The 19,167-nt window shown below is 45.3% G+C and overlaps 1 protein-coding gene across 1 annotated transcript in view; it reads right to left on the reverse strand.

The window, feature by feature from the left end:
- Aldh1l2 (aldehyde dehydrogenase 1 family member L2) overlaps positions 1–16,504 on the reverse strand; it is a 67,994-nt gene extending 51,490 nt beyond the window's left edge. The window contains exons 1-4 of the mRNA XM_045153051.1: positions 16,383–16,504; positions 4,989–5,133; positions 2,726–2,960; positions 1,013–1,178 (exon numbers count right to left, since the gene is read on the reverse strand). Of these exons, the coding sequence (XP_045008986.1) occupies positions 1,013–1,178; positions 2,726–2,960; positions 4,989–5,133; positions 16,383–16,430 (594 nt within the window). The 5' untranslated portion in view covers positions 16,431–16,504. The remainder of the gene's footprint in view (positions 1–1,012; positions 1,179–2,725; positions 2,961–4,988; positions 5,134–16,382) is intronic.
- Between the last annotated feature and the right edge of the window lie 2,663 nt (positions 16,505–19,167).

Below are 19,167 nucleotides of genomic sequence, written 5' to 3' on the forward strand. Positions count from 1 at the left end.
GAATGGGTGCATCACAGCCTCCAGCTGCTATAAACAAACTCCAGATGCATGGGCCACTCTGTGCATCTGGCTCTACATGGGTACTGGGGATTCAAACTCATATCATTAGGCTTTGTAGGCAAGCACCTTAACTGCTCAGCAATCTCTCCAGCCCTGAATCTTTCAATTTAAAAAAAAATTATTTTATTTATTTTCAAGGGGAGAGAGAAAGAGAGAATGGATGCACCCGGGCCTCTAGCTACTGCAAACAAACTTAAGATGCATTCATCACTTTGTGAATCTGGCTTTACGTGGGAACTAGGGAATCAAACCCAGGTTGTTAGGCATTTTTTCAAAATATTTATTTTGAGAGAGGGAGAAAGAAAGAGGCAAATAGAAAGAATGGGCCTGCCATGGCCTTCAGCCCTGCAAACAAATTCCAGATGCATGCACCACCTTATACATCTGGTTTACATGGGTCTTGGGGAATTGAACCTGGGCCCTTAGGCTTTAGAGCCAAGTGCCTTAACCACTAAGCCATGTCTCCAACCCTGCTTCGGTTTTTATACTCAGAGCATATCTAAATAAATAAAGCAGTAATCATGTTCCACCCCATTACAGAGACAAACTCAAAATACCTTTAAAGGAAGTCCAAGTTATAAAGCAAAATTTCTTATTTACAATGAGTCATTGTAAGTAGATTAGAGAGTTAAGTATTTGGCAAAAGAAATGGAGTCCACAGCTATCTCATCCATCCCATCACTGTTCAAAGAGGAACAAGTCACCAATGCATACTAACAGAGGTCCAAGTCCAGAGTTCCACCCCAATCATACCACAGCACTACTAGATATAAAATTTAATTTTGTGTTCCAAGCTGGCCTCTGACTCCTAACCTTCCCGTATCAGTCTACTGAGTGTTAGGATTATAGGCATGAGAACATGCCTGGCTTGGCCAATTGTCAATGAAATAAAAACACTCCTCAAATTTTTAATGTTTTCCTAAATTCTTCTCGACGGCATGAGTATACTGACCATGGCTTTGATTCCTTCAGGGAAAAGAAACCTGTTATAAAGTGTGTCCACTGTGTCGTTGGGCTTGACGTCACAGGATCTCTGAAGAAGGATGGGTCCTGTGTCTAACCCATCATCAGCCCAGAAAACAGAAAACCCAGCTTTCTTATCTCCCATGATTAGAGTCCTGTGAAAAGAAAAGTATCAACTTAAAATGCTGGTAAATGCACAATCAAGTAAAAAAAAAAAATTAGTGATGTTGAAGGCAGTTGCAGTGGAGTAGCAGACAGTGAATGCGGTGACCTTGAGAAAGTCACAGTCGAGCTGGGAGAGACCAGAACTCATAGAAGTAATACCTAATTGCACTGCTGTTTGATGCGGCCCATGCCTGCAGGCCTTCTTGCTCGCACACAGGAAATGACATAGTGAATTCAACTAGAGTAATAGACTCCTTCATTACTGCCGTGCATTGGCTGCCAGGTGTCAGCTCTCTATTTCAGGACTGAATAATTTGCATACCTGTATCCGCACTTGACCTTGTATTAGGCAGAATAAGGATGGGAAAATAAAAGAGAGGATACTCAATACAATGTGAGGAGAAAGTTGATTATCAGGTTAGGTTGTATAATTGAGGTAGAAACTTGAGATTAGAATCAGCTCTAGTCTGTCTATATAAATTATATTAAAAATTAGTTGAGGGGGTCTGGGGAGATGGCTTAGTGGTTAAAGGCATTTGTTTGCAAAGCCTGTAGCCTCAGGTTCAATTCCTCAGTACCCATGTAAAGCCAGGTGCTCAAAATGGCACATACATCTGGAGGCTGTTTGCAACGACAAGAGGCCCTGCTGTGTCATTTTCTTTCTCTCTCTCTCACTAATAAGCAATAATAAATAAAATATGTTTAAAAGTCAATTTATTGCTGGGCGAGGTGGAGCATGCCTTTAATCCCAGCACTTGGGAGGCACAGGGAGGAGGATCACTGGAGAGATGGCTTAGTAAAGGTGCTTGTCTACAAAGCATAAGGATCCAGGTTTGACTCCCCAGATCCATGTAAGCTAGATACACAAGGTGATGCATGAGCAAGGTCATGCATGTGCACAAGGTGGTGCATGCATCTGGAGTTCAATTGCAGTGGCTAGAGGCCCTGGTGGGCCAATTCTCTCTCGCATAAAAAAGAGAGAGATTAGCTGAGAGTGGTGGTGCATGCCTTTAATTCCAGCACTTGGGAGGCAGAGGTAGGAGGATCACCATGAGTTCGAAGCTACCCTGAGACTACATAGTAAATTCCAGGTTAGCCTGAGCTAGAGTGAGACCCTACCTCAAAAACGAGAGAGAGAGAGAGAGAGAGAGAGAGGGAGAGAGAGAGAGAGAGAGAGAGAAGATTTTGTGGCCACATGATGTGGGAACAGTGGATACTCAGGTACTCTCTTGAAGACCACGTGCTCCCATGAAAGTCCACATTAAAAGTGCAAAGAAGTCATGTGGTAAATATAGCATAAGGCAAACATCTAGCCACAGAATCTTTGTTTGCCAAGTACCTGGTTACAGTCAACGGAACTAATATCATAGGCCATTCTTGGGAAATCCTGTTCTGGTTCTACAGATCTCAGGGGAGTTCATGCAGCTGGGACCTCAGAACTGTTTGAGCACACATAATTTCTTGATTCCCCAAGGCAACCCCAGAAAGACTATGGCAATAGAAACAGACCCATCATGGCCTTGTTAGGACATCTCACCAGTTGATGGCCGATGCTCCTCTGTGCCTGGGCAGGATAGATGGGTGGTAAATGATGGAGCCATACTTTGGGCTGTCAATCACATCCATGGGGATGAACTGCGTGCAAAAGGGAAGCACGTTGAGCTCAGCACCCACTGATTGGTAGGCTTCTGCCACCTCCTTGATGGTCTTGCCCTTGACTCTCCATCTGGGGAACTTGAACACAGGGGTCCCATCTTTCTCAGCAGCCAAAGCTGAGCATGAAAAAGAAAATTAGTGTCATTTTTAAAAAAGCCATAATTTGAGATTATTATTAATTAATACACTGTTACTTTACATATAAAACATGGCAAAAGACTAGAGAGATGGCTTAGTAGTTAAGGCACTTACCTGTGAAACCTAATGACCTGAGTTTGATTCCCCAGCACTCATGTAAAGTTAAATTGCACAAAGTAGCACATACATCTGGAGTTTGTTTGCAGTGGCTAGAGGCCCAATCTCATTTTCTCTCTCTCTCTCTCCTTGTAAATACATAAGTAAATAAGTTTTTAAAACACAGTGAGGAGCAGTTTAGATTGTGGCCAAAATTTGAATTATGATGATTATATCATGTTTCATTTATCTTTCTGTTTTGTGGGAGAGAGAGGGGGACAGGATTTGCATGCCAGAGCCTCTAGTCATTGCAATCAGACTCCAGACTCATACACCATCTTGTGCGCATGTGCGACTTTGTGCATGCATCACCTTGTGCATCTGACTTATGTGGGATCTGGGGAGTTGAACATGGATCCTTAGGCTTTGCAGGCAAGTGCCTTAATTGCTAAGCCATCTCTCTAGCCCATATTTCATTTATCTTTCTTTTTAAAATTAATTGCTTTTATTTATTTGAAAGAGAAAGAGGCAGATAGAGAAAGAGAGAGGGAGGGAGAGAGAGAATGAGAAAGAGAGAGAGAGAGAGAGAGAATGAGTGTGCCAGGGACTTCAGCCACTGCAAACGAACTCCAGACACATGCACCACCTTATTCATCTGGCTTACGAGGGTCCTGAGGAATTGAGCCTGGGTCCTTTGGCTTTGCAGGCAAGTGCCTTAACTGCTAAGCCATCTCTCCAGCCCTCATTTGTCTTTCTAACAGAACCTTCATCTAGATATTTAGGGCATAACTAAACTCAAAACTTGTGGCTCGATAATATTTTGAGATTTTAATGGAAAGCCTTTTCTTTTGTGTGTGTGCTACGTGTGTATATGCATGTTCATATGCATGTTGCCTATGCTTTAGCCTTTGGTGAGCTCCTCATTTTAATTATATGTATGATTTTTGCTCTGATCTCTAAGTCTACCAGTGTGTACTTCCTTCACACTCTAGATCTACCACCATAGATTTCTTCTAAACTCCAGGCCTGCTATCTGTGTGATTTCTCTAAACTCAGGGCAACCCATTTCTCACTGCCTGGCACTGTCTCCCCCTTTCTCTCCTATTCTGAAACCATCACCACTTACTCTTAACTTTCTTCCATGGGAAAGTTCAAGATGGATGCTTCACCTTCCACATGAGTGCAAGTTTCCTTCCTCTAAATCTCTTCACATAGGTCTTATCTCCCATGTGCTTATGGCTCTGCTCCAGCCTCCTCTTAGACTTCCATTTCTCTCACATGAACCTCATGAACTATGCTGTGTTTTCTACAGGAGTGTATTTCCAATCTGCCGTGTGCTTGTGTGTCCTAGACCCAACTTCCCTCAAATAACCCTGCAGTGTGTGATTTCTCCCTAAACTCAACCATTCATAATTGACCCTTCTTGAGTCTGTTTTAAATCAATTCTTGGTTAAAAATAGGAACAAGAATTCAATATTGGGCTTCATAAGTTTGGGAGGGCCATCCTGAACCCCAAGTGCTACATCAGTAGGACTGTGATGGTTTGGAAGTAAAATGTCTCCCATAGCCTTATGCTGGCACTGTTTGAGAAGTCTGTAGAGCCTCGGGGAGGTGGAGCCTTGCTGGAAGACGTGTGTCACTGGGGTTGGGCCTTGGGGTGCTATAGTTCAGACCTACTTGCTACATTCAACTCACTTTGCTTCTTCCCTGCTACGGTGAAGATTCCATGCCATCTGTCTGTCCTGCCATGCTTTGCCCACATAACAGAAGCTTCCCCTCAAAACAGTAACCCTTCCATAAGCTTCTTCTGGTCAGGTGTTTTGTCCCAGCAAGGGGAAGGTAATGTTATAGTGCTCCCGCCATGATAAAATCAGCTCAGGTCGCCAACTGTCCCTGCAAGATGTACTCACCCAGTGGGTCAGCCTTTCCATCCTTGTCTGGAACTGTGAACACCCCGACCACTCGGTGGCCCTCTTTCCGGAGACAGCTATAGACTTCCTGTCCAAAGAGGCTCTGGCCGATAAGTGCCAATTTCAGCTTGTTTTTCCAACAAACCTGCAAAACAATTCAGGGATAATGACAGTTCTGCACATGGATAAAAGAGCCTGGAGAACAAGTCACATGAGATGACTTGAGGGCTAGGAACAGCTCCGAGATCTACAAAAGAAACTGTCAGCCTGGCCTGATGCCACATAGTCATAGGCAAGAGGTTTCCTGGTCTGAGGTCAGCTTGGGCTACACAGTAAGACTCTGCTCAAAAAAAAAAAGTACAATTAAATAGTTATTGACATTATACTGAACCCAGACTGCATAAATATACATGGTAGTGAAAATAATGGCATGCCGGACATGGTGGCACATGTCTTTAATCCCAGCACTCGGGAGGCAAAGGTACGAGGATTGCCATGAGTTCGAGGCCACCCTAAGGCTACATAGTAAGTTCCAGGTCAGCCTGGACTACAGTGAGAGCCTACCTTGAAAATCCAAAAATAAAAATAAAAATAATAATGGCATGCTGAGTGTCGTGATGTACACCTATAATTCCTATTGAGGTAGGAGGATCATGAGTCTGAGGCCAGCCTGGCTACATAATGAGATCCTGCCTCAAAAAAAGCAACAGCTTCACGAGCCAGGTGTAGCGGTGCATGCCTTTCATCCCAGCACTCAGGAGTCTAAGGTAGGAAGATTGCTATGTGTTTGAGGCCAGCCTGGAGCCACACAGTGAGTTCTAGTTTAGCTTGAGCTAGTAAGATTTTACCCCATAAATAAAAAAAAAGTGTCTTCACACCTTAGCATATGTAACCATAACTTCTTGGAATAAATCAAGGCAACATAAACAAACAAATTGTCATAGTCAAAATTTATGATCTTTTGGGCTGGAGAGTAGCAGTTAAGGTGCTTGCTGGAAAGCCAAAGGACCAGGTTCAATTCCTTTGTACCCACGTAAGCCAGATGCACAAAGTGGCGCATGCATCTGGATCCATTTGCAGTACTTAGAGGCCCTAGAACACCTATTTCTCTCTCTCTCTCTCTGTCTCTTTTGATCTTTCTCAAATAAATAAACACATATAATTTAAAAATAAATTAAAAATGATGCCAGGCGTGGTGGTGCATGCCTTTAATCCCAGCACTCGGGAGGCAGAGGGAGGAGGATCGCCGAGAGTTCGAGGCCACCCTGAGACTACAGAGTGAATTCCAGGTCAGCTTGAGCTAGAGTGAGACCCTACCTCAAAAAACAAAAAACAAAAAAAAAACCAAAAACAAAAAATGATGAACATCAAACTGGAAAAGATATACCTTAATATAAAGAATGCTTCTGTGCCATTGCAATGTGGACTTGAGAACTAGACTCACCTCTTATCTCCCAGAGAAGCCAAGATCAGCATTTAAGATCTAATACAGCCGGGCGTGGTGTCGCATGCCTCTAATCCTAGCACTTGGGAGGCAGAGGTAGGAGGATTGCCGTGAGTTTGAGGACAACCCAAGACTACATAGTAAATTCCAGGTCATCCTGAGCTAGAGCGAGACCCTAACTCGGAAAAAAACAAGCAAACAAGCAAATAAAAAAATCTAATACAGGGTTCAAAAGCAAGATCTACCAGGCATGGTGGGACATGCCTTTAATCCCAGAACTGAAAAGGCAAAGGTAGAAGGAGCACTGTGAGTTCGAGGCCAGCCTGAGACTACGTAGTGAATTCCAGGTCAGCCTGGGCCAGAGTAAGACCCTACCTCATCATCACCACACACACACACACAAGTAAACCCCCGGAATGAGGCTACTTCCAGCCCAAGCCTTCCCTGTGCGGTAAGTGCACTTCGGTTTGTCCTCCCCTCACTGAAAGCAGGAAGGACACCAATGTGAGGCTGGGGGATGGCTCAGCTGTGAAGTGTGCTTCCCGCACAAGCGTGAGGGCCTAAGGGGGGCTGAGAATGCTGGAGCTTGAATCTCCAGGGCCCACATAACTAGCCGGGTGTGGCCACAGGTGCCTGTAACCCCAGTCCTGCAGGGGAGCAGAGGCCTGAGCATCGCAGGAATTGGGGCTCCACAAGCTCCGGGATCAACAGAGAGACTCCTGCTCCAAAGGGCAGGCAGAAGAGCAATGGAGTGGGACTTCCTTCTGCTCCAGCCACCGCGTGCAACAAGTGAGAGTGTAGGACACCACACCATATACACACACGTGCACACACAAAACCCTTACGCTGCACACACAAAAAAGCCAAAAAAAAAATTTTTTTTAAAGACCACCACCAAGCTCATACATTTTGATGAAAAGAAATGAGTTGCTATTGCAAGAAGTGTAATGCAGAATGCAACACACAGTCAGTACTATTTAAGTAGAAGTTTTGTGGTGGTTGCTTTTCTCCCCCCGAGGTAGGGTCTCACTCCAGCCCAGGTTGACCTGGAATTCACTATGTCGTCTCAGGCTGGCCTTCAACTCATGGTAGTAATCCTCCTACCTCTGCCTCCCTGAGAGCTGGGATTAAAGGTGTGTGCCACCACTCCTGGCTCTTTTAGGTATTTTAGTAGTTACTAATATACTGTCATTTGTATTGATTGTCAACCTGACAGGACCTAGCGTCGCCCGTGAGGGCGTAGCGAGATTCGGTTAGTCTAATCTGAGAATGCCTTCAACTAGGTTAATTGAGATTGGAAACCCACTCTAATTGTGGGAGGGGTCCTGGACTGTGTAAAAAGGAGATAGCCATCTGGGGCATAGTGGTGCATGCCTTTAATCCCAGCACTCGGGAGGCAGAGGTAGGAGGATTTCCATGAGTTCAAGGCCACCCTGAGACTACATAGTGACCCTATCTTGAAAAACAAAACAACAACAACAAAAAAAAAAGAAAAACAAACAAACACACCAGGCAGACTACAGTGGCGTGACAGAGGCTCAAGATTAATGGACTGTCTTTGAGCCTTCTGGGGGTTCTCCCACAGTGAGCTCTTTCAGGATGCTCGAGGTCAGGTGTTGACAGGAGGATGTTACTGAGGATGGAAAATGGTGGGTTGAAGGGAGTGGGGTGCACGCAGGATTGTGGAGAAATGGCAGTCAGAGAGCTTGACATGCCGTGGGTTTCCCTGCTTGGCAGTGGGCCCACCCCAGCTCCTCATCAGGCCCTCTCTTCCACCCTCCTCTTCTTTTGGAATATGAGAACATACAACTTGGATTTATGTACTCCTCCCCCACCACTACTTTCAATCCAAATGGGCTCCCCAACATTCTGGAAGGTCAGTGTAATCACTACAGCCTCGCTGTGCCAATCTGATTATGACGGTACTAGGTCTCCCCTTATTTTCCACTTTATTGGGGCCGGGATTACACTGTGGTGGTCTGAATGTAAAATGCCTCCTGCGGACTCGTGGGCTAGAACCCTGGGTTCCTGGCAAAGTAGCCCTATTTGGGAAGGTTATGGAACCTTTGGGAGGTGGAGCCTTGCTGGAGGAAGTGTGTCACTGGGGCAGGCCTCAATTGTTGTCACCTTCCCCCACTTCCTGTTCTCTTAGTGACCTTTCTCTTTGCTTCCTCCCTGCTGCTGTGACAACTGGCCTGTCATGCTTTTCTTGACATGCTGTGCTCCTTCCTCCCCAACTGTAAGTGAATAAACCTTTTCCTTCCCTTAGTTGCTTCTGGTCAAGTTGTTGTATTTTTTTTTGGGGGGGGGTTCGAGGTAGGGTCAGCTCAGGCTGACCTGGGATTCACTACATAGTCTCAGAGTGGCCTCGAGCTCATGGCAATCCTCCTACCTCTGCCTCCTGAGTGCTAGGATCAAAGGTGTGCGCCACCACGGTCAAGTATTTTTATCCCTGCAATGAGAAAGTAACTGACACAAACATTGCTTTTAACTGGTAGACTTTAAAAGGATGCCAGATCACAACTTCTCTGTAATTGGAGCTGGTAATTAAGTACTTATGATTTTTCTTTAAAAAAAAAAATCCTTTTCCAGGGTTGGAGTTTCTGTCCTAAAAGAGCCTAATTAAGCATCGGTGTCTGACAAACACAAGCAAACAGCTTGCCTTTTTTTATTATAAAATTTTAAAATATTTATTTATTTGAGAGGGAGAGATCGAGAAGAGGGAGAAGAGAGAAAGAGAGGGGAAATGGGTATTCCAGGGCCTCCAGTTGCTGCAGATGAACTCCAGATGCATGTGTCATCTTGTGCATCTGTCTTTCCTGGGTCCTGGGGAATCAAACCTGGGTCCTTTGGCTTTGCAGGCAAGCACCTTAACTGCTAACCCATCTCTCCAGTCCCAACTTTCTTTAAAAAAAAACATGTTTATTTATTTATTCGAGAGAGAAAGAAGCAGCTAGACAGAGAGAGAGAGAGAGAGAATTGGCAGTCCAGGGCCTCTAGCCATTGCAAATGAACACCAGATGCATGTGCCACCTTGCGCATCTGGCTTGCATGGGTACTGGGGCATTGAACCTGGGTCCTTAGTCTTTGCAGGGAAGCACCTTAACTGCTGAGCCATTTCTCCAGGGTTTGAATAAATAAATAGTTAAAAATACTAAATTTGTCATATCCTCTTTCTACGTGTAGATATTTCCCCCACACCATTTAAGAGTGTGATATATAGTTGGTCTCTGTTTCTTTCTCATAAGTAAATAAAAAATATTTTTAAATGTAAGAGCCAAAGGAAGGAGAGGAGTGCTTAAAATACTGTCTTCCAGAAACAAAGTGGCCATGATAGTCATGACCTCACAGTGGCTGATGCTACCCATACAAGACCTGGGAGGAAAAACATGATAACATCAAAACAGAAGAGAGGCCAGTTGGAAAGAAGGGATTCAGTAGAGGGAGGATTTGGGAGGGGAGAAAAGGAGAGTGGTGGGAGGGGGTATGATCATCATGGTATATTTGTGAAAGTTGTTAATAAAAAGTTAAAAACAATTGAGCTGAGTATAGTGGGCCACGCCTTTAATCCCAGCACTCAGGAGACAGAGGTAGGTAGAAGGAGTGCTGTGAGTTGGAGGCCACCCTGAGATTACATAGTGAATTCCAGGGCAGCCTGGGTGAGAGCAAAACCCTACCATGAAAAAAAAAAAAAAAAAAAAAAAAAGGACACAAAAGAAAACAAGAATCAGAGAATCAGGAGGCTTGTCGACTCTGGTCCTTATTCCCACATGGTAATAGAGGGGGCACCACCTCGGTACCCTCATGACTCTGAACTTCATCTTTCACTCAGTGTTTGCCACATTCCATCCGTTGTCTTACCTGCTTGCTTCAGTGGGCACTTATTTTCTTTGGGACCTTCTAAAGTAAAGGTAGAAAAAAAAGTGGTCCCCATCTTTATGAATTCACAAGTCAGAAGGGAGGACCCCCACATAATGACATTTTGTTACACAACACAAGGATAGGAAAACACAGCGTAGCTCAGAAAGAGGAAGGTGTTCTCCTGAAAGGAATTTTTAAAAATTTATTCAGTTATTTGGAGATAGAGAGAGAGAGAATGAATATGGGTGCATCAGGTCCTCTAGCCACTGCAAATGAACTCCAGATGCATGAATCTAGCTTACATGGGTACTGGGGAGTTGAATCTGGGTCATTAGGCTTTGCAGGCAAATGCCTTAACTATCTGAGCCATCTCTCCAGCCCCTGATGGGAACTTTTTTTTAAAATTTTTTTCTGTTCATTTTTATTTATTTATTTGAGAGTGACAGAGACAGAAAGAGGCAGATAGAGAGAGAGACAATGGGCGCGCCAGGGCTTCCAGCCACTGCAAACGAACTCCAGATGCGTGCGCCCCCTTGTGCATCTGGCTAACGTGGGTCCTGGGGAATCGAGCCTCGAACCGGGGTCCTTAGGCTTCACAGGCAAGCGCTTACCCGCTAAGCCATCTCTCCAGCCCATGATGGGAACTTTTAAGCTAAATCTCAGAGGTGGTCATCTTGGGAGTGGGCCAAGAAAAGAGATAGGATTATGGGAGATCAAGTGTCACCTTGGGAACTGGCTAAGACAGGGGAGAGGATTCTGGAAGACTCCCTGCGAAGTTCTAGCAGAGGGAGCAGTTATTCATTACAAAGAAACAACTGAATGGGCCCAGTGTGTCCAGTACTGGGAGTCACAGAGTGGTGACAAATGCTACCCAAGAGAGAGGCAGTGCAGAGGGCTTTGTTGGTGTCCAATAATTGGGACCTTGATTGTGACGGCTGTGGAAGTTGCTGGGTGGCTTTAGGCAGGACAGCGCACGGTTTCGTTTTGGGTTAGCAGATCTCTCGGGCGATTCTGCCGAGGCATGAACGTGCTCCAAGGAGGCATGTCTCCTATGTTTGCTAACGGAATACACAGAGGGCAAAAGTAACGGCTGACTTCATAGCGGATGATGTTCAGAATAGCCACAGGATATATTTAGAGTAGTGTAAAAGCCCATGGCCAAAATGCACATGCCAGGTGGTTATGGAGACTGGCCTGTCATCCCAGTGCTCAGAAGGCAGAGGCAGGGGATTGCTAGGGCTGGCTAGCTATACTAGCTAAATTGGGCAGCTCTGCCTCGGTAAATAAGGTGGACAGCAATCGAGGAAGACACTTACTGTGGCCTCCAGATGTATATACACATGCACTCAGGCGTGCACACACACACACACACACACACACACACACACACACACATACACAGCATGGCCAGTACAACCATCTCTCACATGAATGGGAACAACACATTATGCCTTACACAGAATTAAATCTTGGCAGGATTTTTGGATCCCACCATAAACAACAAACCGGTATAGCTTGGTTTTCTTACTGTACCATTATGGAAAGAGAATATTTATGTCAACTGTCTTGGATAATTGGCCAAGATTTTTCTCTTGTGCTGGCTGGGGATCCAAGTAAGGGTCTCTCGTACATGCTAGGCAAGTGTTTTATTACCAAGCTGTGTCCCCAACCCTCAATGCATTTTCATGGGCATCGGGGAGACAAAAATAGAGCTGGGGAGATAGCTCAGTGGTTAAAGGCAATTGGTTGCAAGACCTGCCAGGTTACGTTTAATTCCCCAGGACCCATGTAAAGCCAGATGTACATAGTGACACATCGTCAAGTTTGTTTGCAGTGGCATGAGGCCCTGGAATGCCCATATTTATTCTCTCTCTCGGCTTGCAAATAAATAACACTTTTCTCAAAAACTAATATATATATATATATATATATATATATATATATATATATATATATATTTAAAGTTAATTTAATTTTTTTTTTGTTTTTTTTGTTTTCAAGGTAGGGTCTCACCCTAGCCCAGGCTGACCTGGAATTCACTATGTAGTCTCAGGGTGGCCTTGAACTCACAATCCTCCTACCTCTGCCTCCCGAGTGTTGGGATCAAAGGTGTGCGTCACCATGTCTGGCTGAATAAACTATTTTTAAAAGAGGAATGTCCTCATGGGAAACTATCGGCAGGACAGACCAGAAGAGGGAGAACAGCACAGTGGATGAGAGAGAGCTCCTGGAGCCCAACTGGTGACCTGCGAATATTTTGAAGACTTGGAGGGATGGGGGAGACATCATCGTCACTCTCCAATGTGGCCTACCCTTGCGATGGCATCTCCCCGAGGCCCTCACCAGAACCAAGAAGATGCCAGCACTCCAGAACTGTAAGACAAATAAACCTTTTTTTTTTTTTTTTTTCCTGGTTTTCTGAGATAGGGTCTCCCTTCAGCTCAGGCTGACCTGGAATTCACTATGTAGGCTCAGGGTGGCCTTGAACTCACGGCGATCCTCCTACCTCTGCCTCCTGAGTGCTGAGATTAAAGGTGTGCGCCACCAGGCCTGGCCCTTTTTTTTCTTTATAAAGTTCCTAGCCTCTACTCTTTTGTAAAAATAAATAAATAAATAAACAGACTAAAGCAAAGATGTACTTTGGGTATACTAAAATAAACATTTTCTCATGTATAATCCTGTGAGTTTTGACAAAGACAGTAACATAACCACTACTGCAACCAAGACATAGAAGGTCCAGCAACCCTAACAATTCTCTTATGTCTATTAATGGTCTCTCCTCCCTACCATTCCTGCCTGATGATTGGTCTTCCTTCTGGCCTTGTAGTTTCATCCTTTCCAAAGTGTCAAATCTATCAAATTGCAAAATTTGTAGACTTTTGAGTCTGACTTTTTTTTTCTTTTTTTTTTCAAGGTAGGGTCTCACTCTAGCTCAGGCTGACTAGAATTCACTTTGTAATCTTAGAGTGGCCTCAAACTCACAGCGATCCTCCTACCTCTGCCTCCTGGGTGCTGGGATTAAAGGCGGGCGCCACCACACTGGACAAATCTGAGTGCTGCTGCTTTTTGTTTTCAGAAAGAGAGAGAGAGAGAATTGGCGCACCAGGGCCTCAGCCATTACAATCAAACTCCAGGTGCTTGCACCACCTAGTGGGCATGTGTGACCTTGCGCTTGCCTCACCTTTGTGCATCGGGCTTAAATGGGATCTGGAGAGTCGAACATGGGTCCTCAGGCTTCTTAGGCAAGTGCCTTAACCACTAATCCATCTCTCCAGCCCAAGTCTGACTTCTTACACCTAACATACACATTTGAGTTTCCTTATCCACACCATGGATCAGATGTTCATCCCTCCCACCCCAAATAAGATCCCATTTTACGTATGGTTATGTCACAGTTTGTTTATCTTGTCATGACTGAGGGCAATTAAGGCTTTTCCAGTTTGGGCTGCTGATGAATAAAGGCCCTGTAAACATTTATAAATTGTGTGTGTGTGTGTGTGTGTATACATAAGGCATTATTTGTCTTGGGTAAATACCCAGGAGTGTGGGATGGAGGATATAGATCAGTGGTACAGTATTTACCTAAGCATATTAGAGGCCATGTTGGATCCCAAACACCACAGAAAGAAACAAAAATGCCTAGGAATGTGACTGCTGTATTTGTATTTATGGTATGTATGTTGCATAACCATGTAACAAATTGCTAAACAGTCTCCCAAGGTAAATATATTGTTTTCTAATATTTTTTGTTTGTTTGGGTTTTGTTTTTTTTTCTTTCTGAGGTTAGGGTCTCACTCTAGCCTAGGCTGACTTAGAACTCACTGTGTAACACAGGCTGGCCTAGAACTCAACAAGATCCTCCTACTTCAACCTCCTGAGTGCTGGGATCAAAGCAGGCCCAGCTTCATCATCTAATATTCTTTTTTATTATTTATTTATTTATTATAGAAAGAGAGAGGGAGGGAGAGAAAGAAAGAGAGAGAGAAAGAGAGAAAATGGGTGCACCAGGGCTTCTAGTCATTGCAAACGAACTCCACATGTACCACCATGTGCATCTGGCTTATGTGGGTTTTGGGGAGTTGAACCTAGATCCTCAGGCTTCACAGACAAGTGCCTTAACTGCTAAGCCATCTCTCTAGCCCCGTTTTCTAATATTCTAATCAGCCATGCTAGATTTTAAATAGTTCTTATGGAGAAGAGTCTAAAAGATAGACTCCAAGAAGGCAGGAGTTCTCTGTCCTTTCTCTTCTTTTCTTCTCTTAATCTAATAAAATCTCTCTAAACCTTTAAAATAAAACACATAGACTACTATTTTTCTACGGAATAAAACAGCCCCCATTCTTCCTTTATGTTTCATGACTTTTGGCCAAGGAGAAACCTGCCTGCTTTCCAACCCTATCTGTCCCTGCCTTTCCTCATGTACTCTAGGGGACAGTCAGACCCTGGGACAGCCTGGGGTGTCCCCTAGCTTTGTTTTTGCTTAAGCTATTTGCCACCTGGGATGTGCATTTATATTTATTTATTTATTTGAGAGAGAGACAGACAGAGAAAGAGACAGAGAGATAAAGCAAGAGAATGGGCACACCAGGGCCTCCGGCCACTGCAAACGAACTCCAGATGTATGCGCCACATTGTGCACCTGGTTTATGTGAGTCCTGGGGGATCGAGCCTTGAACCAGGGTCCTTAGGCTTCGCAGACAAGCGCTTAATCACTAAGCCATCTCTCCAGCCCCAGATGTGCACTTTTAAAGTGCTGAAATTTGTTTTTTTTTCAGCGAAGGGTCTCACTGTAGCCTGGAGTGACCTACACTGTCGTCTGAGGCTGGCCTTGAACTCACAGCGATCCTTATACCTCCACCTCCCAGTGCTGGGAATAAAGGCATGTGCCACCACACCCAGGCTGATGTGCACTTTTAATTGCTAAAATCTTATGCAAACTTCCACTTTGGAAACATTCCTGTTCTTCAAGACTTTCCTTTCTGCTTTCCAGCAAAAACTATGTGGTTAAAAAGTCCTGACAGAGGCAAGCGAAGGAGCCACAAGCCCCCTGCCCTCTGTAGCAACCCACCACATTCCAAAGAGCATTGGTGAGAGACACTGAGGAAGGGTCCATGTACTGAGTAGGAGAGCAGGCAAAATATTAATATTTTTTAAGTCCAGGCAGACAAGGCATTTCCCCAAAGTAGCTAGAATGGACTGTAAGGAACAAAAATGAATTCTGATTATTTGTGTCTAATGGACACAAAACTTTGCCATTTATGCAAGTTTGGGACAATTCTTAGTGCTACCCAAGACACTGCTTCCTTTTTTTTTTTTTTTTTTTTTAACATATGGTATTGTCAGAAGAAGAAACAAGGGGAAAAACATCTTCCATAACACTGCCAGGACGCACTGCTTATAAGAGACAGAATGCACTCGGGGTCCACGCTCAGAATCTGTTGACTCGGAAAGGGACCGCCTCTGAGGCCCCTCGAAGGGCTGAAGGCAAGCCACATGCAACGTGTCGGCTGGCTCCCGCTCCATTTGTGAACGAGCTGATGCAATTCCACGCCGCGGCGCCGGGCCAGGGCTCCGTTCCGCCTCTACACTTCCACGGTGCTCCAGCGTGGCTGCAGATCGTGGAAACGGCGCCCCGGCCCGGCGCAGGGACACCCGGCTCACAGCCCCAGCGCCCGGTGCTCGGCGTTTGGTCCTCCCAAGGCTGCCCAGGCTGCCTTGATGGACTGCTCATTTCTGGACCGGGGGGAATCTCACCATGGAAATGAAAAGGGAAAGCCAACTTGACTCCATCCTCCTTTCCCGCTGCGGGTTCCCACCTTGTTACCCCGGCCCAGACGTGGCACATCAAAGACCACATCTCCAACTCGTTCCCGGTAGAGAGACAATGGCTTGCTCGCTAATTCCCATCGGGACCCCTTCCCGGATCTTTCTCCTTGGTCTCCCAGTTTTTACAAACGCTGTCTTGTTATTTCTGCAAGCTCTAAGCATCGCTGTTCACACTTAACCCCCACCGACCCGAGTCCTCCAGCCTCTGGGGGTTTGGGAAGCTGGCCCGGAGGAGGCAGGACGCTCGGCCCGGCTGGACTCACCGGGCCCGTGGAGAAGCGCCGGAGCGCCTGGCCGCCCCGCCACAGCATGCTGGAAAGAAGCGCGGTGGGCACGGCGTGGGCGCGGCCTGCAGCCTGGATGGTCCGAGCTCCGTCTTGCTTACGCTGCCCGGCGGGGATGGGGGGTGAGGGGGTGGAGGGAGGGGGAGTGACACCCGGCTCTCTCGGCCACGCCCCCTCGGCGGGAGGGCCACGCCCATCGTCACTCGGCCACGCCCCAAGCTCCAGAGGCAAATCCCGTGCGCTCAGTCAGGGCACTTTCCTGCATCCAGGGTGCGCGCTGGACCTCCAGACCTGCCCATCGCCAGTGGCCATCTGGGCAGCTTTCCGCCCCCTCCTTGAATTCCATCAGTGGCCTAGGCACTCACTAGCTGGGGAGGGGGTTCTTCTAGCAGTTTCTCAGACCCTCGGAGTTTCATAGAGATGTACCTTGGTAGGAATGGTCAATCTGACATCCTAAATCACATCCATCACACCACCCAGGGGAGGCGACAGGCACGGTTGCTGTATGGCACAAGCTAAGCAAGACAAGGCAAGGGAGCCTTCGCTACACCAAGATCCTGGTAGCTAGCTCCTAGTGACACGAGAGGGGTGGTGAGATAGTGTCCACTGAGCTTTGCAGAGCTGTCCCCCACCCCGTTAGATAAGCCAGACATGCGCTTGTCCTTGGCCCCTCTTCAAGACGCACACACGCAGACACTTGTCGCACAGAGAACTCAGCCTGGCAGTCAGAGCCACCTGCAGCTTGGCATTTAGTTTTATTTCTCTGTTCTTTTGCTCAACTGTTTTTTTTAAATTTTTAATTTTAATTTATTTATTTGACAGAGAGAAAGAGAGGGAGGGAGAGAGAGAAAGAGGATGGGTGCGCCAGGGCTCCAGCCACTGCAAATGAGCTACAGAATCGAACCTGGGTCCTTTGGCTTTGCAGACAAATGCCTTAACTGCTAAGCCATCCCATGTGTATGTGTATGGCGTGCATGTATGTGGGTGCACATCTGTGTACAGGTGCATGTACGTACACACATGTGTGCATGTGTGTGTGGAGGCCAGGAGTCAAGGCTCAGTGCCTTCCTTCATCAAAGGCTCTCCTCCTTACTTATTCCTGAGACAAGGTCTCTGACTACACCCAGAGTTGACTGATTGCTACAAGTCTACCTACCATTTTGCCTTGAGGGTCCACCTGTCTTCACCTACCAGTCGTCTGTTCTGGTGCAGCCAGAACCTGGATTCTGGGGATTGCAACTCAAGCCTTCAGGTTTGTCAGGTGAGAGCTTTACCAACAGAGCCATCACTCCATCCACATAACTTTTATTATGAACTCATTTACTATGTAGATTAAATGAGTTTCTCTGTCATTTTCATACGGACGTATCTCCCACGTTGTTGGGAGCCACCCTCCCTAGCACCTTTTCTTTTTTTTTAATATTTTATTGGGCTGGAGAGATGGCTTAGCAGTTAAGGCACTTGCCTGTGAAGCCTAAAGACCCATGTTCAACTCTCCAGATCCCACATTATCCCGCTGCACAGAGGTGAGCCAAGCACAAGGTCGTACATGCCCACTAGGTGGTGCAAGCCTCTGGGGTTTGATTTCAGTGGCTGAGGCTTTGGCACACCATTTCTCTCTATATATAAATAAATAAATAAATAAATAAATAAATAAATAAATAAATAAATAACTAACTTATATAAACTTAAATAAATAACTTATTTATTTATTTATTACAGAGAGAGGGAGGGAGGGAGAGAAAGAGAAACAGAATGGGTGCACCAGGGCTTCTAGCCACTGTAAACAAACTCCAGACTCATGCACCACCTTGTGCATCTGGCTTACATGAGTACTGGAGAATCAAACCTGGGTTCTTGGGCTTTGAAGGCAAGCAACTTAACTGCTAAGCCATCTCTCCAGCCTTCACTGATACAATCTTGATATCAGTTTAATTTGCATTTCCCTGATGGCTGAAGCTGTTGAGTATTGTTTCATAGGTCTATTGACCATTTGCACATTTTTTGAAAAGTGTCTGTTAAGATAATTTACCCATTTATTGATTGAATTAATTATTGATTTATTGTTAACTTTTAATGGTCTTTCTACAGTTTACACATTATCTAGCAGATGTATAGAAGGCAAAGATTTCCTCCCATCTTATAGACTGTCTCTGTGGACTGCTTCCTGTGCTGTACGAAAGCTTTTTAGTTATGTGTAATTCCAATGATAAATTTTTATTTTTATTTACTGATCCATTAGACTTCATTTCAGAAAAATCTTTGCCTGAGCCAATATCATGAAGTGTTTCCCTCTAGTATTTTCAGTTTCAGACAGACCTGACATTAAAGTCTTTGATTCATTTTGAATTGGTTTTTCCACAGTGATCTAATCTCACTGTTTGTGTTTTGTTGAGGTAGTATCTCACTCTAGCCCGGAATTCACTATGTAATTAGTCTCAGGTGGCCTCAAACTCGCTGTGATACTGCCTGCTGAGTACTGGGATTTAAGGCCTGTGCCACCACTCTTGGCTAATCACATTCTTTATTATTTTTACTTTTGCTTGGGTGTATGTAATGTGGTGTGTTTGCAAGGGTGCGTCTTTGTGTGACACCCCATATGCCCACCAGCAGAGAGGAGCACTGGTCTATGGTGGCAAATATCGGTTGTCACCCTTTATCTGTTTTCTGCCTGGTCTTTTTTTTTCATTTAATTTTTTAAAATTAATTTTGTTTATTTTTATTCATTCATTTATTTGAGAGAGACAGAGAAAGAAAGAGGCAG

This window comes from Jaculus jaculus, chromosome 6, assembly GCF_020740685.1.
Source record: "Jaculus jaculus isolate mJacJac1 chromosome 6, mJacJac1.mat.Y.cur, whole genome shotgun sequence".
NCBI lineage: Eukaryota > Metazoa > Chordata > Mammalia > Rodentia > Dipodidae > Jaculus > Jaculus jaculus.